The sequence below is a fragment of the Equus asinus genome, chromosome 20 (genome assembly GCF_041296235.1).
Source record: "Equus asinus isolate D_3611 breed Donkey chromosome 20, EquAss-T2T_v2, whole genome shotgun sequence".
Classification (NCBI taxonomy): Eukaryota; Metazoa; Chordata; class Mammalia; order Perissodactyla; family Equidae; genus Equus; species Equus asinus.
Window position 1 is genome coordinate 11,835,689 of NC_091809.1, and position 19,676 is coordinate 11,855,364.

Sequence of the window (19,676 nt, forward strand, 5' to 3'; positions counted from 1 at the left end):
AGGTCTAGGGAAGAACTTTCCAGAAGAGAACGGCTGTGCAGAGGAGGGCTGCGTGAATGAGGTCGGGAAGCACACGGGGGGGCCGTGGTGGGGGCCTGCTGGGCTGCAAGGTCGACCTGGTTTTTACTCTGAGCAAGATAGGTGGCCGGAGAGGGTCGTTATCAGAAGTGGGTTTTAACACGATTCTGACGGTTGACGTGCTGGGACCGGTGGAGGCTCCATCAGTGTCGCCACCCCCTCTTCTCCCTCCGGCTGTGAGGCTCCCATGGCCCCCTCCCTCCCCGGCGCCAGTGACCGAGGAGGAGGAGGAGGAGGAGGAGGAGGAGGAGGGAGAGCAGCTGGCTCCGTGGGACCCAGGGCGGAGCTGGGACGGGAGCCCCGGAGGGAGCAAATCCGCGGGAATGCGTCGGGGATTCTCCCAGATCCACCGGGACATTCCTCATTAGCGAGGCGGGGCTTCCAGAGCCGGCGGCGGACCGCAGGGCGCGAGGCCTCCCCGGAGGCGGCGGCCGCCCCTAATCCCCGGGCGCGTCCAGGCCTGAGGCTGGAAATGAAACCCGCCCTGGTGGGGGGGGGACGGCGCACCGCCTCCCCTCGACTCGGGGGACCGAGAAGCCCCGCGTCTGCCCACCTCGAGGCGGGGGCCGGTTAGGAACCCCCTGTGCGGCCCTGACGTGCAGCAGACGCCGGTCACGGACGCCGCTGGTCCTGAGCCTCCGCCTCCAAGAGGCTTCCCAAACCTCCCGGCCGCGTCTGCCGCCCGCCCCGCGCTCCCCACACGCGGCTGGCCCTGGTTTCCCGTCGCCTCCCCAAGGGGCACCCCTGTGACCCGCAGCCCTGTTCAACTCTTCTTGCAACCAGTGCTCTCGGAACACGTTAGGGGTCCCCCTTCTGCTGGGGTGGAGACGCGCCCGTCCTGCGCGGCCATGGTGGCGGGGCCCCGCTCTGTGAGCCTGGGCCTCAGTTTCCCCAAGTGCAAGGCAGGCCCACTCTGCACCCGGGGCCTCAGTTTCCCCGCATGCAGGGCAGGTCCACTGCGCGCCCGGGCCTCAGTTTCCCCGCGTGCACGGGCAGATCCACTGCGCGCCCGGGCCTCAGTTTCCCCGTGTGCACGGTGGGCAGGTCCACCGCGCGCCCGAGCCTCAGTTTCCCCGTGTGCACGGCAAGCCCACCGCACGCCCAGGCTTCAGTTCCCTCCTCCCCCCAGCCGGCGAGCGGCCCGCAGGCTCGGCGGGAGCGGCGGACACGGCGGTCAGCGGCCGCCCCGCTCCCCGCGCGCCGACCAGGCACCCGGTCTCAGTTCCAATCAGACTTTCCGGCCACGTGCCCTCAAACAAGATGGAGCCCCAGAGGTTTCCTGCCCGACCCCAACATGGCGGCGCGCCTCCCTTCGCCCTCAGGCCGGGGGTGGGCGGCCCCTGCCCGTTTGCAAGATGGCGGCAGCCTGGGGGAAGCACGCTTCCCGCCTCCCGCCTCGCCACGTACCCGCTCTCAAGATGGCTTCTCCCGCGAGCCCCGCGCAGGAGGGCGGCTGGCTCACGGGCTCAGGCGCCGTCACGTGGCCCCGTCTGGCCTCCCCTCCCCCGACTCCACGGGCCGTTTCCGCCTGGAGGCCTGATGGACGGCCGCCGCCTCCAATGACCGCCCGGCGTTCCCCTTGGCCCCACCCCCTGAGCGGTTTCTTAGCCAGTGGGAGGCGCCGGCGGCGGCCCGCGGAGCTGGCCCCGCCCCTCCCCGCGGCGGGAGCCAATGGGCAGGGCGCGCGGGGGACGTGTTCGGGCGTCTCCGCCATTTTGTGAGTCTATAACTCGGAGCCGTTGGGTCGGTTCCTGCTATTCCGGCGCCTCCACTCCGTCCCCCGCGGGTCTCCTCGGTGTGCAATGGACGGGTGAGTCGTGCCGGCCGCGCTCCCCGCCGCCTCCTCGCGCGCCCGCCGGCCCCTCGCCGCCGCCCGGGCCCCTCGGGGCGACGGCCCGCGCGCCGCTCCGTCGCTGTCCCGGCCCGCGGGCGCCTTTGGTGCCTCCCCACGCCGGCCTGGGCGCGCGCGGGGCGCGGGGTACGGCGGCCGGGGCCACGGGGGGACGACTGGGCCCGGCCCAGTCCGTTTCCGGCCTGCGCGCGACCCATCCCGGGCGCACGCGGCGGCCGCGCGGCCTTCCTCGCTTCCCGTCCGGTCCCCGCGCGCCCCGTGTGGCCCTTCCGGTGCCCCGTCCCCCCTTTCGCGCCCCTGCTGTGGCCCTGTGGGCCCCCAGTTCTCTCTGCGCGCGCCCCGCGTGGCCCTTCCCGCTCCCCGTCCGCCCCCCGCGCGCGCGTGCGCAGCTCCGCGCGCCCCCGCCGGGCGTCTGGTGCGCGTGCGCGGCCTTTCCCGCCGCGCGGACTCTGCCCCCGGCCCCCCCTCGCCCGCCGCGGGCCGGGGCGCGGCCGGAGACGCCGCCTCCTCCCGGAAGGGCGCGGACCCCGCTCGCCCCCGCCCGCCGCCCCTTTGTTCCCGCCGGGGGCGGGGGCCCGGCCGGCGCTCGCGGAGCCCAGAGCGGCGGGTGGAGAGGGAGGGAGGCGGGCGCGGCGACACAGTGTCGGCGCCGCGCTACAAAGTATCCGCGTGGTGGCTACAGTGTCGCGCGCGGGGAGGTGGCGGCGGTGCAGGGGCCTCGGTCCCGGCGGCGGCCGGTCCTTGCAGCCTGCCCGAGGGGGAGGGGCGCGCGCCGAGTCCCGGGAAGTTGGGAGGTTCCGGAGGCGGCTCCGGTTTCTTCCGACCGGGCGGTGCGCGCCCTCCCCGGCCCGACCCCCGGGGTGGGGGGGTGTGGCTCTCGTGCCCGGGGGTCACGTGCCTCGTGCGGCTCGGGTTTGAAATGATAGGTTTGGGGCTGAGTCGAGTCCAGCCCTTTAGAAAAGTTGCTGCAGCAGGAGGAACATGATCTTCTCGGGGTGCGCCTTGCTTTTCGGCTTGGACGCCGCCGCCGCGCCCCTGCCCAAGCCGGCGGGCCGCGGGGGCCCTGGAGAGGGTGCTCGGCCCGGCGGGAGCGTGTTCCTGGCCGTCCGGTCGAGCGCTGGCGCTCGGGCTGCTCCCTGAAGGGGCGTCCGGGGTCCGGGGGGCGTTCCGCCCGCAGATGGGGCGGCCAGGCCGCGCGGCCTCCCCGGGGCGGGGTGGCGGTCACCTGGGCGGCCTCTGGCGCAGGTTTGCAAACCGTTTGCAGTAAGGCCGCTTTGCGCAGAGCGCTTCCCGCTTGGAGGCCCCCCGGGTAGCAGGAAGCAGAGCCGCCCCGGCTTAGCCGTCGGGGCAGCTGCATGTTTCTCATTCTTGCAGTTTTTCTGGGGAGTTCTTCCTTGGCTTAGTGAGGTCTTTAGAAGTCTGCTGACACGAGTCCACGAGGTTTTGTTTCGTAGGGCAGAGGGGAAGGCGCTGCGGCCGAGGTCGGGGCGAGCGTGCCTGCGAGCAGGGGAGGGTGGCAGCGGCGTGACTGGGGTGCAGGGCTTGGTGTCCCCATGCCCGAGGGCGTCAGGCCGTCGACTTGGTTTCCTGAGGGCAGGAGCGACAGAAGAGGAGCTCGGGGCCCCCAGGGAAGCAGTGCAGGCGGCTGCCCCAGGGCTCTGTGCCCGGCCTAAGGCCAGCCTCCTCTGGCCCACCGGCTGAGGGGGACATCGCTGCGTGACATCACGGAGGCTCTGGTCACCAGACCACCAGGCTGGGCAGCCAGGTGACCTGGTGGGGGGCGCCGCTGACTCAGTTCCCTTCCTGGACGGGCGGTCTGTGAGTCACTCTGTTCGGTAGTTTGCCACTTCCTATCTGCCACGTCGAAGCTCTCGGGGGCTCCCGCTGAGTGGCCGCGGTGCAGTGCAGGCTCAGGGCGGCTGGAACCGGGGGCAGGCGCCATGCCTTCCTCCTGCCGCCCTGAGGAGGGCCCGAGCCCCACGGCGGCGGCGGAGGAGAAAGTCCAGTCACGCGGAGCCAGGTTGATGAGTAACTTGGGCGCGTTTTATCTTCCGTTTCACCTGCTGCTCCTTGCTGCCCGTTCTCCTCTGAGCTTCCCCTCTGTGAACCTTGAGTCCCTCCTCGTGCCCCCCGGCCGAGCTCTGACCTCAGGGCCTGTGCGCAGGTCTCTCCCCGGCCTGCCTCCCTGTGCTGGAAGGGTCCCTGGTTTCCAGTGTTTAGAAAGCAGAGCAGAGCAGCAGACTTTAGCATCAGGCTGCGGGAGCCCCAGGGGCTTTGCAGGGGTGTCTTTGTCTGTGGACCGTCCGGAGGCGGGGCCTGGGGTCCTGCTGGGAGGGAGGGGCGGAGGACAATGGTGGCTCCTTTTCAAGTGGAGCTGAGATGGATGGCTCACTTCTCTGCCTTAGCTTTCCCGCCAGGAGGGCCCGGGGGGCACGTGCAGCCGGGGACCCCACGCTGGCGGCTTGGCGGGTCTCCACACCTGGGCCGGCCGCATACCTGCCTAACCGTTTTCTCTTCTCTCTCCGCAGCATCGTCCCAGACATAGCAGTTGGTACAAAGGTAGGCGCTTCTGACCCTGCTTCCTTGTTGCTCGCTGGCCGCGGCTCCGGGTTTCCCATTTTGCTTCAGGTGGAGAGTGTAGGCCGGGCGAGTCTCTCGGCAGCGTTCTCTGCCCGTCAGCGTGTTCGCGTCCAGGCTGAGAGTCCCCAGCAGGGTGGGCCAGGTGGCCTTCCCGGTGAATGCTCTTTTAGCCTTGAGTTGGGATGGGCAGTGGGCGCTGAGCAGGGGTCCAGGGGCTGCGGGTGGAGACTGGGAAGTTGAATGTAGTTGCACCGTGAGGAGGCTGGAGTGGGAGGTGGGATTGGAGGGGCTGTGGCGCCCTGGGACCTTAGGGGCGGCTTGAGATGGTGCTGAGGATGAGTTTTGCTCTGGAACATTCCAGGGAGTGTTTCCGGGTAGAGGCAGGGGAAAGTGCTGGGCTCCAGCGTGCGGCTCAGCACGCTCATCTGTACCCACGGGGAGAGCAGGGTCGAGGGGCAGGCTGGTCGTCCTGGGCTCTGGTGGCCACTGCTGGCCACTTGGTTAATGATTTGGGACTGGGTCCTGGCCGGGGTTGGGGTCCTCCTCCTGGGGCTGAGTTCCCTGAGCCTGCTGGGGGTGGCTTGGGTGTCCCGCTGGTCTCTGGAAGCTCGGCTGTGGGGCCTGGGCTGAGTTTCAGTTTCCCCACGGGGTTCCTGTCCTCGCCGCCTGTCTGGTCCTTCTGCAGATAAAACCTGTTTGTTGGCTGGCGGCTGGGGGAGGGGGCCTCCGTCTAAGGCGCTTGTGACAATCGTGGAAACGCCTGGCTCACATGTAATCCTCCCGGCTGCCGTGGGGCCCACTTGGTGTCCAGCTGGAGCGGTCCCCTCCCGTCCCCAGGAGACTTTGCCCCTCTCTGCAAGCACAGCCCTGTGCCCGAAGGCCCTCAGCAGGAGGGCAGCATGGGGCCTGGGCTCCGTCGTCCCTGCCCCTGGTTCAGAACGAGCTGTGCTGTGGCAACAAGGGAGGTCCCCGTGCTGTGCGGAGCCGGGCACCCTGTCCCCAGCACAGGCATGCCCGAGTGCCAGCCTGGCCCACGTGCCCCGGGGTTCTGCCTCGCAATTCTCCCGAGTGGGCTGGTCCTTGTGAGTCACTGTCACTGTGTGTGCACACCCCCCTATGGGGGGCCGTGTCACCGACCCGGCCTGTGTCAGGGCAGTGGGCCGGCCGAGCAGGCAGAGAGTTGCCCGCAGTTGTGGGAGTGCCAGGCCACCTGCCATGGGAACACGATTAGGGCCAAGAATGCCACCACTGTGAGGAAACAGGGCCTTGGCCGTCGCTGTCAGGAGCCAGACGCTGTTCCTGAGGTGTGGGGTGCCTGGGCCGTCTCCAGCTCTGAGCCCGAGGAAGGCAGGGACTGGGTGTAGACAGGAAAGGGCTTTGCTGAGGACTCTGTAGGACTTGCACCTGCCCTCGGGGTCAGAGGGGCTCTGCGGGGGGGGCCACCTCCGTCTGTCCCTCCTGAGCCCTCAGGACCCGGGACCCACAACCCAGCATTAGGACGGTGGCTGCTTCTGAGCGCTGCCGTTGTAGCCCGGGGAGCAGTCTGGTCTGTGGTTGCTCTGCCCCGCGCCCCCCCACACCCTGACCTTGGCCCTGGTCTCAGGCCCACGCCTCCAGCAGAGCAGAGTTGGCCCCCCTGCAGGCACTCAACGCAGCCAGGGGCCTGGTTTGGGGACCTGCCCAGTCGGCGTGCTCGTTCCTGCTCCTCCTCCCAAAGGGTAGTTTGTTATTCTCTTTGGACTTCTTCAGTTGGTCTTGCCTGCCGGGGGGGCAGGGCTGGCAGGGGTCCAGGGTCCCTCAGCCTGCAGGAGATGGGGCCACACGGACCCAGGCAGGCAGGGTTTTGCTTGTTTGTAAGAGGCAGGTATGTTGGCGTTTGGGGGAAGGGCAAAGATAAGGCATCCTTGAGATGGGACACTGAGGGGAGGCTGAGGCTCGGCCAGGGCGCAGGGGGTTCTGCTGAGGACCCAGGAGGGCTGGTCTTTCCTCTTCCTGCTGCGGAGCGGAGGGCTCCTGGGGGCCGGGGACCCCTCCATGGCTGTCGGGTTCGCATCTGGACGTGGTCGGAGGAGTCACTTGGGTCCTGCTTCCCTGGCAGGGCGGCCCCGGGTGGGGGCCCCATCCTGGCTGCCCTTGGGGCCTAGTTCTCGGTGGGCTGGAGGCCTGGGGGCTCCTTACACCCACGTTCCTGGTGCTCGTGCTCCCGTTCTCCAAGCCCAGGGCCTGCCTCTGGGGAGTTGATTCGATTAGGTTGAGACGAGCAGTGAACGAGTCGTCTCTGGAAAGAAGCGGGCCAGTCAGAAGGCACAGGGAGCTTCCCTCGGCCGTGCTGGTCACCTCCCTGGTCTCAGGGCCGGGCCTCGCGTCTCGCAAAGCGCCAAGGCCCAGGCTCGGGTTTCCTCAGCCGCTGGGAAATAGGGCAGGCCCTCCGGCTGAGCGCGCGGCTGTGGCAGACAAGGGGGCTTTGTTCCTCGTGGGGCTCAGCCTTGTGATGGGCACTTGTGCCGTGGCCCCCATGTGGACCCAGGGGGGCCGTGCCCAACCTGGAGGCGGGGTGGCACCCACAGTCCCTGCAGGTGACGGGACTCCCGCCCCCTGCTTAGGAAGGCCCCATGCTTGTGGCGGGTTGGCAAGGAGGGGGGCGTCCTGGGACTCTGGACCTGCGCTGTGTGGGCAGGTGGGCTCAGCTGAAGGCCGCGGGATGTGGTTGGGGGTCCAGAGGAGGGTGGGTGCGGCTGTGCCCCCAGTTCCAACATGCCCTCTTCTCTTCCAGCGGGGATCCGACGAGCTCTTCTCTGCCTGCGTCACCAACGGACCCTTTATCATGAGCAGCGGCTCGGCCTCCGCAGGTAGCCCACCGTCCGGTGTGGTCGTGGCCCCAGGTGCTGTGGGGATGGACTCGCTTGTGGCGCATCAGCCCTGGCCCCCGTGGCCTCGTGCCCCAGTTCACACAGCGCCCTGCTTCCTGGGGAGTGGGGGTGGTGGAAGGACACCAGACGTGGGCCCCCAAGGCGGGCAGGGGCGCCGTGCCTCACGAACGCTCCTCCTCAGCCAACGGGAATGACAGCAAGAAGTTCAAGGGCGACAGCAGGAGCGCAGGCGTGCCCTCCCGCGTCATCCACATCCGCAAGCTGCCCAACGACGTCACCGAGGGCGAGGTCATCTCTCTGGGGCTGCCCTTCGGGAAGGTTACCAACCTCCTGATGCTGAAGGGGAAGAACCAGGTACGGCCGCTGTGCCGGGGGACGGCTGGGGGTGGCTCTGGGGGCCCGGCTCACCTGCGCCACCCGCAGGCCTTCATCGAGATGAACACGGAGGAGGCCGCCAACACCATGGTGAACTATTACACGTCAGTGACGCCCGTGCTGCGCGGCCAGCCCATCTACATCCAGTTCTCCAACCACAAGGAGCTCAAGACCGACAGCTCGCCCAACCAGGCGGTGCGGCCCAGGGCGGCGGGCGTGGGCGGGCCGGCGGCCTGGGGGTTGGCCCGGGCACGCGGCTCACAGCTGTGCCCCCACAGCGCGCCCAGGCAGCCCTGCAGGCCGTGAACTCGGTCCAGTCAGGAAATCTGGCCCTGGCCGCCTCGGCCGCCGCGGTGGACGCCGGGATGGCGATGGCCGGCCAGAGCCCGGTGCTGAGGATCATCGTGGAGAATCTGTTCTACCCGGTGACCCTGGACGTGCTCCACCAGGTGAGTGACCTGCGGGGCGCGGCTGGGGCGGGGGCGGCAGCCGTGGCGGGCGGAGGCGAGCGTGTCTGTCCCGCAGATCTTCTCCAAGTTCGGCACGGTGCTGAAAATCATCACCTTCACCAAGAACAACCAGTTCCAGGCGCTGTTGCAGTACGCGGAGCCCGTGAGCGCCCAGCACGCCAAGCTGGTGAGTGCCCCCGCCCGAGGCCCTGCCCCCAGCCCTCCCCGCCCCTCCCCCCGGCGCAGCGCTCACAGCCCCTCCCCGCAGTCGCTGGACGGCCAGAACATCTATAACGCCTGCTGCACGCTGCGCATCGACTTCTCCAAGCTCACCAGCCTCAACGTCAAGTACAACAACGACAAGAGCCGCGACTACACGCGCCCCGACCTGCCCTCGGGTGACAGCCAGCCCTCGCTGGACCAGACCATGGCCGCGGCCTTCGGTAGGACGCCTGGGCTCCTGGGACGCCTTTGTGGGGGGCGAGGATGTAGCTCAGGCTCAGGGCCCAGGCCCCAGGGGTGCCCAGCACAGACGCGGCCCCGCGCCCTGCCCCGGCGGCCTGGGCGGTGGGAGCGGTGATTAGCGTCTCATTTATTTCTAGGTGCGCCTGGTATAATGTCAGCCTCTCCGTATGCAGGAGCTGGTTTCCCTCCCACCTTTGCCATTCCTCAAGCCGCAGGTATTCACACACCCGGTCGTCCCCACAGCCGTCTGCATGCCCACACTCCTCCGTAGCTCTGCTTCCGCGGGCAGCTGACGTGGCGCAGCCCCGGGGAGCCACCTTCCTGGGCGCGGCTCTGGGTCCCCGAGGAGCCTGGACAGGGCAGGCGCAGGCCAGGGCCGCGCAGAGAGTGGGCTAACCCTGCAGTCTCTGGTCTGTTCCCTCAGCGTCTGCGGGGCGAGCCGCGTGGTTGGAGGGATGTGCCCCTAGTAGAGGAGTTTAAGTGGCCCGGTAAGCGGAGCGCATGCCCAGGCGGGCACCTGCGCGCCCCTCTCGGGGGCCGGCGCCGCCGCGTGAGTGTCGAGCCTGCTGGTTGCGCCGGCCCGTCGTCTGCATGGTGACGGGTGTCTGCATGCACGAGGCGGAGGCCGCGGCCCAATTCTGCATCCGCGGAGCTGGCGCTTCTGTGCTGTCTGGCGCATGTAGACAGGTCCAGGCCCAGCACGAGCTGTGCCACGAGGAGAGGATGGCGCGGCCGGTGGCCAGGCAGGGCCGTGAGCAGCCGGGCGCCTCTGCGCGGCTCCTTTGCATGAGGACGGGCAGGACCCGCGCCCCTCGTCCGGCTGCTGCTCACCGCATCCCTCCCTCCCTCCCTCTGCAGGCCTCTCTGTCCCCAACGTGCACGGGGCGCTGGCCCCCCTGGCCATCCCATCGGCAGCGGCAGCGGCAGCAGCGGGCAGGATCGCCCTCCCGGGCCTGGCTGGGGCCGGGAACTCTGTGCTGCTGGTCAGCAACCTGAACCCCGAGGTACGTGGCCCCAGGCGTCCTCCCAGGACACGGGCGGGCGGCCGTGCAGGTGGCAGACAGGCTGGGCCCCGTCACCCGGCCCGGGCAGGGCACTGTCCCCTGCGTCCCTCTGTGCTGGCGTCGCTCCCGCGTCCTCCTTCCCTTTGCGTGCGGTCTCCCGTCTCCATCACCTCAAGTCAGGTTTAACCTTGTGGCGCCCAGAGTCGCAGGCTCCTCGCCCGGGAGCCATCCTGACACCAGGGCAATGAGCCTCAGGAAGGGAGGGCGCGACCCCGTGTGGCTCGGCGTCCAGCCGGCTGGGGCGAGCTGGGTGCGGTGACGGGCTCCCAACTGTACCCTCCGGGCGGTGGGCGCAGCCAGGCTCTCAGACTGTCCTCTGTCTGTCTGACCGCTCCTCTCACTTCTCGGCCACGGCCCGGCTGTGTTAGCGGTTCCGGCAAAGCCGCCACTAACAGACCCGCCGAGCTCGTGTGAGCGTGAGGGCCCGCGGCGGCGAGGAGGCCCCGGCGCTGGTGTCCCCGGTGGCGGCCCCGGGCCCGTGTGCGTGTGGAGCTTGACTGTGGACACTGCGGGTTCTTATGTATTTACTGACCTGTGTTTTTTGCTACTTTTTTCTTTTCTCCCCTTCCCCTTTCCCGGTTTTTTTTCTTGCCCTGATCCGGAATTTCTTTGCCAACTGACTGCACGGTTCTTCTGCTTCCGTTGTTGCTTGAAACAAAACAAAACCATAAATAAATAAAAACAAAATTCCCCCTCAAACCCTGCTCTCCGGAACCAACCTGCCCTTGAATATTAACATCCTGACAACTTCATCATCCATCAACCTGCACGCCTGCCTCCTCGGTGGACGATGGCTCCTGCTCCCTGACCTCTCCCTTTCCCTGTCCCTCCGCTGCCTTGCTCTGCTGTCCTCTAAAGAGAGTCACACCCCAAAGCCTCTTTATTCTTTTCGGTATGTTATCATTCACACTTTTATTACCTTGTTTGCGTTTAACGGAGGTTACTGTGGCCGCCCAGCCGTGCGGGGTGCGCGGCGGCCCGGTCGCGCGCGGCGGCCCCGGTTGCGTTTTGTATCTGGCGCCGTGGACGCATGTGGCCCGCATGCCGCAGAGGCCAGCGTGTGGTAGCATGTAGTGCTGGCTCTGGCCGTTGGCGTGTCCTGCGTTTAGGACTTGTGGCTGAAGGTCGCGCTCCTGGTAACGTCCCCGTGGTAGACGCAGGTCCCCGAGGCAGAGTTTAAGCAGAGCTGCGGGGAGAGCCAGCCCCGTGCGGGGTGCGGGGTGCGGGGGCTGGCGGGGAGGCGGCGCGGGCCAGCGGCTCAGGCCTGTCCCCGCGCTTTTGAAGGCGTGTACGGCGACGTGCAGCGGGTGAAGATCCTCTTCAACAAGAAGGAGAACGCGCTGGTGCAGATGGCCGACGGCAGCCAGGCCCAGCTGGGTAAGCGCGGGCTCCGCGGGCGGGCGGCGGGCGGTGGGCCGGGGCCTCGGGCCACGTGTCCCATGTGTGTCCCGCCCCCGCAGCCATGAGCCACCTCAACGGGCACAAGCTGCACGGGAAGCCGGTGCGCATCACGCTGTCCAAGCACCAGAACGTGCAGCTGCCCCGCGAGGGCCAGGAGGACCAGGGCCTCACCAAGGACTACGGCAGCTCGCCGCTGCACCGCTTCAAGAAGCCGGGCTCCAAGAACTTCCAGAACATCTTCCCGCCCTCCGCCACCCTGCACCTCTCCAACATCCCGTAGGTGCCGCGGCGCGATGGCGGGCGGGGGTGTGGGGCCGAGCGCGTCCAGCCTGGTGGGCGCCGCAGACGCTCGGGTCCTTGGGGCCTGGACGCGCGCTCAGGGCCGCCCTCCCCGCAGGCCCTCCATATCCGAGGACGACCTCAAGATCCTCTTCTCCAGCAACGGCGGGATCGTCAAGGGGTTCAAGTTCTTCCAGTGAGTTCCAGGCCCCCCCACGTCCTCCTCCCCCGATTCCTCCCCCCGCTCACGCCCGCCGGCCTCTCGTCCGCAGGAAGGACCGGAAGATGGCGCTGATCCAGATGGGCTCCGTGGAGGAGGCGATCCAGGCGCTCATCGACCTGCACAACCACGACCTGGGCGAGAACCACCACCTGCGGGTCTCTTTCTCCAAGTCCACCATCTAGGCCGCCAGGACCCCGCGGGCGCCGCCACCACTTCCATCATTCCAGAAAAGCCACTTTAAAAAGCAGCTGAAGTGACCTTAAAAGACCAGAGATTTTATTTTTTTAAAGAGAAATCAGTTTACCTGTTTTTAAAAAAATTAAATCTAATTCCTTTGGGGAGCCGGCCTCGGCCCTCGCTCGGCGAGTGGACAGCGCGCCCGCCGCCCCGTGCCTTCTGCCGCCGGCGGGCCGCCGCGGCCCTCCTGTGCCTTAAACCCGCGCCCCGCGGGCCTCGCGGGGGCGGATGTGGGGCAGGGCCGGGTGCCCGGTGGCGGCCAACCCAGTGTAATCACGTGTGCGATGGCCCCCGGCCGCCGCCTTCAGCTCCCTAATCTTGTGCTTTGATGCGCCGCACGCCTGTGCCTAGCGATCTCTCCAGTTGACCAAATATGCTAATCTTTCTTCATTTATATGCAAAAGACATAGTTTAAGTAACTTTTTATAGCGAGATGATGAAAATGGTATGAGTGTATCTAACTTCCTCCTCGTGGTGACCTGTATACTGTACTCGTGTTTCTGTGACGGCCGCAGGGCCTCCCGACGCCTTAGGCCCGGCCTCGTCCCAGGACGGGCGCGCTCCGACTTTCAGGGTCTCCTTTTTCCTGCAAATTTTGGACCAAAGTTTTCTGTTTTGTCTGCCTCTGACACTGGGACCCAGACGGTGGGGCCGCGGCCCTCGAGTCTTAACGTCTCCTTCGCGCCTCACCTGTTCCCGCGGGTCCAAGGGGCTCCCTGCGCGCGGACCCCGTGCTGGCCGCCCCGCCCGGGGACCTGGGCCCCGTTTCCAGATGGGGTGGAACAAGGGTGTAGATATTTATAATTTTTTATACCTGTTGTCAGAGACGAGGGGCAGCAATCGCGGTTTTTATGGTGACAGATGTATATTTTGATAACAGCAATTACAGGTCAGTATTGTGACGGGGGCTCGGCGCGCTCCACCGCCCGCCGCCGGCTTGTAATGCGGAGAGAACGGAATTAAAGCAATTTTATAACAACCCTGCCTTGTCCCGCTCGTTCTTGTGCCCCTGCAGGGTCACGTGGGGGCACCCAGTTCCCGTCTCTCAGCCTCGTCTCCTGTCCTCATGCAGCTGGGGGGGCTGGGAGGTGGGGCCAGGGGTCGTGCCCCACAGTGTGGACCTCGGCACTGCCCTAGCTCCCGGTGCACTCGACGGGCCCCGCCCCCCACAACGAGTGTGCGCCCCAGGCAGGTGGAGCTGGGGACCCCGGCCCGTGTACCACCACAGGGCTGCCCTCGGGGTTCCTTGGACCGAAATGACTGAGGAGCCAGACGCCAGTATCGACCTTTATTGTCTGCCACGAAGTCCCGCCCCGCCCGCGTCCACCCCGCCCCATGCGGCTGCCCCGCCCCGTTTGGCCCCGCGGCCGCTGCGCTCAGTCCTTGAACCTGCGGGCCACCTGCATCTTGCGGTAGTAGCTCTCTGCCTCCGCCTCGCCTGCCGCCTCGCGCTCGCCCAGCGCCAGGCCGCCTGCTTTGCGCCGCAGGGTCGACTCGCGGCTGCCCGGCCCCAGCGCCCCGTCGGCTGCGCCCAGCGGGGGCAGCCCCTCGCCCGTGGCCAGGTTGACGGTGGCCACGGCACCAAAGCGTGGCTCCTCCTGGTCCACGTCGCTGATGGACGAGCCGGGGGACACGCCGGGCGGCTTGGGCCCGCCCCGGAAGCCGCGAGCCAGGTCCCCCAGCTCGTAGCTGCCCTCGCCCTCCGCCCCCTTAGCCCCGCCGCCCGCCGCCTTCCACTCCCAGGGCCCGTTACCCGCGGACAGGTGCACCACGGGGTGGTGGGGCGCATGCGCGTCAATGGTGACGATGCTGGCCGAGTCGCGGTCTGACGGCGACCGGTACTGGGAGGAGTCGGAGCTGGCGCTGGAGGATGAGGCCGTCTCGGCCGCCTTGGGGCCCGGCCCGCCCGGCGCCTTGGACATGGCGATCACCTGCAGCAGCCGGGGCGGGTTGGCCACGCGGGGCTGCGCGGGGGCCGCGACCATGGCCGCCCCACTCTTCTCGGCCATCATGAGCCACTTGGCCCGCACGGCAGCACTGCTCTTGGGGGACAAGCCGGCCGCCGCCTGCGCCCCCTCCTCGGGGATGTGCACCAGCGGCTGCGGCCCGGCCCGCGGCGGGAGGATGACCCGCGGCCCCAGCCCCGGCCGCGCCTGGACAGTGGGGTAGAGCGAGGGTGGGGCGGGACCCCCTTCCTCCCCATCCTCCTCCTCCTCCTCCTCTTCCTCCTCCTCCTCTTCCTCCTCCTCCTCCTCCTCCTCCTCCTCGGCCATGGGCTCGGCGGGCGCCCGCAGGTGCGCCGGGCTGGCCTCGTCGGGCAGCCCCAGGCCACGGCCCTCCAGCGCCTTCTGCTTCCACTCGCTGATGAGCTGCTTGGAGCGCGAGGCGTCGAGCGGCACGTGGATGGTCATGTGGCGGCGCGCGGGGTCATCGAGCGAGGGCGTGCTCACGCGGGGCAGCGTGTGGCTGAAGGTCACCATGCTCTCCTTGCCCATGGGGCTGCGTGGGGCCAGCAGGTCCACATCCACGCTGGCCCGCTTCAGACTGCCCAGCGAGGTCTTCTCGCGGGCCACGGGCCGCGGCACACCCTCCAGCCGCCCGGGCGGGCCCAGCTCGTCCGTGCTCACCGACTTGTTCTGCTGGTACACTGAGTCGTGGCCCCGCTGGGTCAGCGCCCGCAGCGCGTCCTTAGCAGGCGCGGGGGCCACCGGCTTCTCCGCGGGCGGCGCCTGGAAGTTGCCCACGGCGTGGCAGGCCTGGGGAGGAGACGCGGGCGGGGCATGAGGCGGGGGCCGGAGACGAGGGTCCCCACTGGCTGACACACTTGCCCTGGGGGGTCCGAAGGGGGAGGCCTGGCCCTCGCTGGGGGTCTGAGGGAGGCGTCGGTCTTTCCCAGCCGGCGAACTCTGGCCTCATGCTGCTGGCTCTGCATATGGAGCGCGTCTGCGCCACGAGGTTCTGACTCCAGCGTCCAGGGCACAGGACCGGTCAGAGCCTCAGCGCAGGGCCAGGCCGCGTCCCCCCAGGGGTCCCTCCGCGCGCCTGCACCCACCCCCAGCCCCCTCACCAGGTAGGCGGCGATGCCAGCGCCGATGAGGAAGCCGGCGTACACGTCCACGGGGTGGCTGCGGTACTGCGTGATCTGGGTGAGGCCGCACACGCCCGCAGCAATGGCGAAGGCAAACACCAGGACGGGCTTCAGCAGCTTGGTGGTGTCCGAGATGACCGAGTTGAAGTACATCTGTGGGCGGGGCGGGCGGGCGGGTCAGGGTGGCCGGGGAGCGGGGGTCGGGGGGCGGGCGGGCGGGGCCGGGTGGCCGGGGAGCGGGGGTCGGGGGGCGGGGGGCGGGTCAGGGTGGCCGGGGAGCGGGGGTCGGGGGGCGGGGGGCGGGGCCGGGTGGCCGGGGAGCGGGGGTCGGGGGGCGGGGGGCGGGGCCGGGTGGCCGGGGAGCGGGGGTCGGGGGGCGGGCGGGCGGGTCAGGGTGGCCGGGGAGCGGGGGTCGGGGGGCGGGCGGGCGGGTCAGGGTGGCCGGGGAGCGGGGGGCGGGGGGCGGGGGGCGGGGCCGGGTGGCCGGGGAGCGGGGGTCGGGGGGCGGGGGGCGGGGGGCGGGCGGGCGGGTCAGGGTGGCCGGGGAGCGGGGGTCGGGGGGGCGGGGGGCGGGTCAGGGTGGCCGGGGAGCGGGGGTCGGGGGGCGGGGGGGGGGGCGGGGGGGGGGCGGGGCCTCGCCGAGACTCACCGACACGTAGACGGCGGCGAAGGCGGACAGCGTGGCGTGCTGGGACGGGAACGTCTTCCTGTAAGAGGCGTCCGTGAGCCCCACAGGCTCTGGGAACCCCTCTGTGTCTCAGTTTCCCCGTGCGCTCAGCGGGCCGGGCCGGGGCGGCTCACCGTGCGGACAGGATGGCGTGGGCGTCATGGCCGGAGCAGATGTCCTGCGTGACGTAGGGGTTGGCGTCGCACGACGTGCCCAGCAGCGTGTAGTTGGGCTCACAGACCGTCAGGAAGAAGGGCGCGTGGTAGCCGGTGGCCAGCTGGATGACGTCGGTCACCAGGGCCGTGGCGCACAGGCCGAACACGTGGACGCCTGCGGGGAGGGAGGGTCAGGGCCGGGCAGGGGCCCCGCGGGCAGACTCGGGGAGGGGCTGGGGCGCGTCCGCCACTCACCCACGAAGCGCACCGTGCGCCTCAGGAAGGAGTTGAAGCTGCAGCCGCCGGCACTGATGCTGCCCTCGGCCCCGCCCGGGCCCCCGCCGCGGCCCCACAGCCGCGACTGCAGGCAGTACAGCAGGGCCTCGCCCACCATGATCTGCGGACAGGGAGGCGCTCAGACGGGCCCGGCCGGGGGCGCCCACCCCCCAGCCCAGACCCCGGGCGCCCAGGACTCACCGACGCGGCGGGCGCGGCGAAGGCCAAACTGAGGAGCATGAGCAGCGGGATGAGCTCCTCGTTGGTCTCCACGTAGGGCATGGAGAGCGTGCGGTCGTAGCACTGGAAGCCCACCTTGGCCGGCTTGAAGAGATCGGTCAGCTCCAGAAAGTACAGGGACACGATGGACGACGCCACGATAGGCAGCTGTGGGGAGACGGCCGGCCAGCTCGCCCCACGCTCGCTCACCGGGTCGTCCGTCCATGAATCTAGGCCCGTCCCCTGATCCAGCCACTGTCTGCCTGTGCACGCTGCGGTGCACCCGTTGGTCAGCTCACACGTCCATCCCGTGACCCACCCGCCACGCTGTGTAACATCCAGAGAGCCAGCCGGCCGTCTCAGCCACTCCTGCACCCAGGCATTCGTTCACCAACCCACCGAGTTACCCATCCATCATCCTCCCACCCACCCACCCACCCATCCATCCATCACCCACCCACCCATCCACCTCATTCATTCATTTCTGCTCTCCAGCCGCCCTTGGCGTCTTGAACAACCTGGAAACAGCAAACACATTCCTGCCTTTGGGCCTTTCCTCTCAAGGAGGAACAGACGCCCTTGGACCTCCCTCTGGTGCCTCGCCCTCCTCTGAGGGGCCCCCGGGGCCGCCGTCTCTCCATGCCTTGTGCTGCTTCATTTCCTTGGGACTCTGCGCCCCCAGACACCAACCTACACTCAGCATCGGGCCCACGGCAGGTGCTGAGCTGAATGCCTGAATCCGTGGTGTCGCTCATTCGTGCTCCTGTCCTTCCGCACAGCCTGGTCGTGCCCCCTCCCCGAGCTGGGCTGCTCCCTGTGACCCTCTGTCGACGCCCCCACGGCTTTCCGAGCCTCAGGGTGGGTCCTCTGCCCCAAAAGGACATGAGAGGTGGTGGGGCCCCCGCCACCCCCGGAGGGTCCGTAGGTACCTCCTCAAGCCCCCCAGCCTCTTCTCATCACCCCCAGAGACCCTCAGCCGCAAGCTAGGGACCCGAGAGCGTATCGGACCCAAGAAAATGATTCAGACACTCGCGGATGTCCTGCCAACGCATCTGGGACAGACGTGCGTTCGTAGAAGGTCAACGTAACGCTCGCAAGAAGGGAAAGGCAAGGAGAGCTGGCATGCAGTTTTGGGCCCATCGGGTTGGTCAAAATCCAAAAGGCCACGGACGCTTGGTGCTGCCACGCCTGGAGGCGAACGGGCACCCCTGCAGACGAGCTCCCTCTGTGCCCAGTGACACAGGCCAAAGGGGCTAGAAGCCCCCAATGACCAGTGCCTGGGGAAGGTGCCTCCGAGCTGGAGTACTACGCAGCAGTGAAAAAGGAAGGGACTCCCTTTCCTGGGACAATGTAAATCAAAGCAAAGAGCTCTAATCTCTGCCGGAAAAAAAGCCAAAAGCAGAAACTAGTGTTTTAATAGGTGGTGCCAGAAGAGATGGGCATCTGCTGGACCTGACCCCAAGCCTGAGGGGAGAGGAGTGGGAGGGGACTTCCGAGGCAGGGGGAGCTGCCTAACCTATCGTAACGGGGATTTCAATGCAAATCTAAGCAATAATCAGAGTTTCTGCCTGTTGGGGAGGGAGGGCTGGCCTGAGTTGAGCCAGCCTGTGCACCGGCCGGCCGCGGGGTGTGGGGGCCGCCGCTCCACCGTGTCCTGCCCGGGCCCCTCACTGCAGCAGTTTCCCCCATGTCCACTGGGGGAGATCGTGGCTTCAGGCGGACTATGGCAGGTGCTGGCCCTCCGAGGACAGAGAGCTGTCACCCTGGGCCATCGTCAGCATTGCCAGGCGGCTGCGCTTATGGCCTTTGATTTTTAAAACACTCGTGAAGTGGTCACCGTGGGTCCGGCCTGTCCCCGCCAAGGTTAGAAGTGCCGCAGCCCACAACCAGCAGAGGGGGACTTGAACTCAGGCCCTGGGGCTTCAGAGCCAAGTGATGGAGGAACATGCTGCACCCCCAGCCCCTCTGGGCCCCCAGCCCCTGCTCCAGCCCCTCCAGGGACCTGCGGACCTGCACCCCAGGTCGCCTCCACAGCCCAGAACACCCTTGTGGGCCTTGGGAACTCCTACTCGACCTGCAGAGCCCAACCTCTCTGACTCCCACCCCGGGGCACCCGGCTGCGCCCCGGACCCAGGCTGACCCCTGCTGCGGCTGCCCCTGTCCCTCAGCGTGGGGTCCCCAAGGGGTCCAGCAGAACCGAGGCCACTGCCCCGCCCCCCCTCCCACGCGACCCCCGCTCACCTCCACGAAGTAGAAGCAAGGCAGGAGCGTCATGCTGTCCTTGGGGATTTTATTCTTCTCCTTGGTCGCGATCATGGTGCCGCGGCCACCACAGGCCGTGGTCGGAGGGGACAAAGCCGCGCTGGAGGAGGGGGCCGCAGACTGAGCCCGGGGGGACCCGGTGCCGGCGCCTGCGGGGGAGGGGCGGGCGAGGATGCGCCAAAACCTCTCGGGGAAACTGAGGCTGGAGAGGGGGCGTCGCCGCGGCCTCCCCCGCGCACTGCGGCCCTGGCCAACCGGCCGGCTGCCGGGCACCCGCACGCCCCGGATGGGGGGGTCGGGAGGGGGCTCGGCGAAGAGGGCGGGGCCGGCCCGGCGCGGGGGTCTCGGGGCCGCGTCAGGGTCGGGGCGTCGCGGGGAACGGGGGGCCGGGGCCCGGGTGGGTCGGGCCCCGCGGCCGCAGCCCCTCACCTGGCGCCCGCGCGGGCAGGGCGGAGCTGGCGGCGGCGGCGGGCGGGGGCTGCGGCGCGAGCACAAAGCGCGGCCCCTCCCCCGCGGGGGCGGGGAGGCGGCGGGGGGCGGGGGGCGGGGGGCGGCGGAGGGGGAGGGGAGGCGGGAGGGACCCCGCCGCCGAGACCCCGCGCCCGCCCGGCCTAGACGCGGCGCGAGGGGCGGGGGCTCTTTGTCTCGGAGCGAAGGGGCCGCCGCGCGCGTCCGTCTCCAGCCGGGGCCCCGGGCGCGCCGTCCCCGCCTCCCCGGCTCGTGCCTCCTCCGCCTCCGGGGCTCGGGGGTCTCCGTCTGCGGGGGGCGCGGGCCGGGACCGGGGTCCGCGGGCTCCTCCCCTCCCGGGCCTCCCGGATGGGCCGCGGGAGCCTCATCGGCGCGGGGCGCGGGGGTCTCCCCGGGTCCCGCCCCGTCTCCGCGCGTCCCCGCGCCCCGCCCCGGTGCCCGCCGCCCGCCGGCGCGCGTTTCCATGGCGAGCTCCCTGGGCGCCCGAGCGGTCGGAAGACAAAGGAGGCTGGGGGGCCGCGCCCGCCCGCCCCGCGTCCCCGCGTCCCCGCCCGCCCCCCGCTCGGCCGCTCCGGGCCGCTCGCCAGGCCCCCAGCCGGCCCGGGATGCGGGGGCGGCGGGCGCGCCCTCGCTGGGAATTTACGTGTCGCGCATTGAGGCAGCGCTTG

General features: G+C 69.2%; 2 protein-coding genes across 9 annotated transcripts; one reads left to right on the forward strand and one right to left on the reverse strand.

Moving 5' to 3' along the window:
• The first annotated feature begins 1,709 nt into the window (after positions 1-1,709).
• PTBP1 (polypyrimidine tract binding protein 1) lies at positions 1,710-12,852 on the forward strand. 6 transcript variants are annotated; one of them, XM_014845686.3, is made up of 15 exons: positions 1,710-1,888; positions 4,459-4,489; positions 7,284-7,359; positions 7,562-7,734; positions 7,804-7,950; positions 8,034-8,204; positions 8,281-8,391; positions 8,473-8,647; positions 8,807-8,884; positions 9,528-9,673; positions 10,592-10,625; positions 11,018-11,110; positions 11,194-11,410; positions 11,532-11,609; positions 11,686-12,852. In XM_014845686.3, the coding sequence occupies exons 1-15, from the start codon at positions 1,881-1,883 to the stop codon at positions 11,816-11,818; spliced, it is 1,671 nt and encodes a 556-aa protein (XP_014701172.1). In that variant the 5' UTR covers positions 1,710-1,880; the 3' UTR covers positions 11,819-12,852. The 6 variants fall into 6 exon arrangements, with proteins under 6 accessions (XP_014701172.1, XP_014701175.1, XP_014701174.1 ...); XM_014845688.3 differs by having other exon boundaries at positions 1,760-1,888; positions 8,828-8,884; XM_014845684.3 differs by lacking the exon at positions 1,710-1,888 and adding an exon at positions 3,731-3,950.
• Positions 12,360-19,566, reverse strand: PLPPR3 (phospholipid phosphatase related 3). 3 transcript variants are annotated; one of them, XM_044753604.2, is made up of 8 exons: positions 18,970-19,108; positions 18,520-18,640; positions 16,261-16,446; positions 16,039-16,180; positions 15,763-15,958; positions 15,611-15,668; positions 14,941-15,114; positions 12,360-14,629 (listed from the first exon to the last, which is right to left on the reverse strand). In XM_044753604.2, the coding sequence occupies exons 2-8, from the start codon at positions 18,592-18,594 to the stop codon at positions 13,250-13,252; spliced, it is 2,211 nt and encodes a 736-aa protein (XP_044609539.2). In that variant the 5' UTR covers positions 18,595-18,640; positions 18,970-19,108; the 3' UTR covers positions 12,360-13,249. The 3 variants fall into 3 exon arrangements, with proteins under 3 accessions (XP_044609539.2, XP_044609538.2, XP_044609537.2); XM_044753603.2 differs by having other exon boundaries at positions 18,520-18,689; positions 18,970-19,084; XM_044753602.2 differs by having other exon boundaries at positions 18,520-19,566.
• Between the last annotated feature and the right edge of the window lie 110 nt (positions 19,567-19,676).

What these genes read in the sequence shown, in the direction of transcription:
- PTBP1 (XM_014845684.3), top strand. Translation starts at nt 3,871, where the DNA reads ATGCCTTCCTCCTGCCGCCCTGAGGAGGGCCCGAGCCCCACGGCGGCG. An exon ending in CCCTGGACGTGCTCCACCAG is followed by an intron (nt 8,205 to 8,280) that starts GTGAGTGACCTG and finishes TCTGTCCCGCAG; the next exon opens with ATCTTCTCCAAGTTCGGCAC. An exon ending in TGCCATTCCTCAAGCCGCAG is followed by an intron (nt 8,885 to 9,527) that starts GTATTCACACAC and finishes CTCCCTCTGCAG; the next exon opens with GCCTCTCTGTCCCCAACGTG.
- PLPPR3 (XM_044753602.2), bottom strand. Translation starts at nt 19,473, where the DNA reads ATGGAAACGCGCGCCGGCGGGCGGCGGGCACCGGGGCGGGGCGCGGGG. An exon ending in GCGCACGGTGCGCTTCGTGG is followed by an intron (nt 15,959 to 16,038) that starts GTGAGTGGCGGA and finishes CCCTCCCCGCAG; the next exon opens with GCGTCCACGTGTTCGGCCTG. An exon ending in TCGCCGCCGTCTACGTGTCG is followed by an intron (nt 15,115 to 15,610) that starts GTGAGTCTCGGC and finishes CCCCGCCCACAG; the next exon opens with ATGTACTTCAACTCGGTCAT.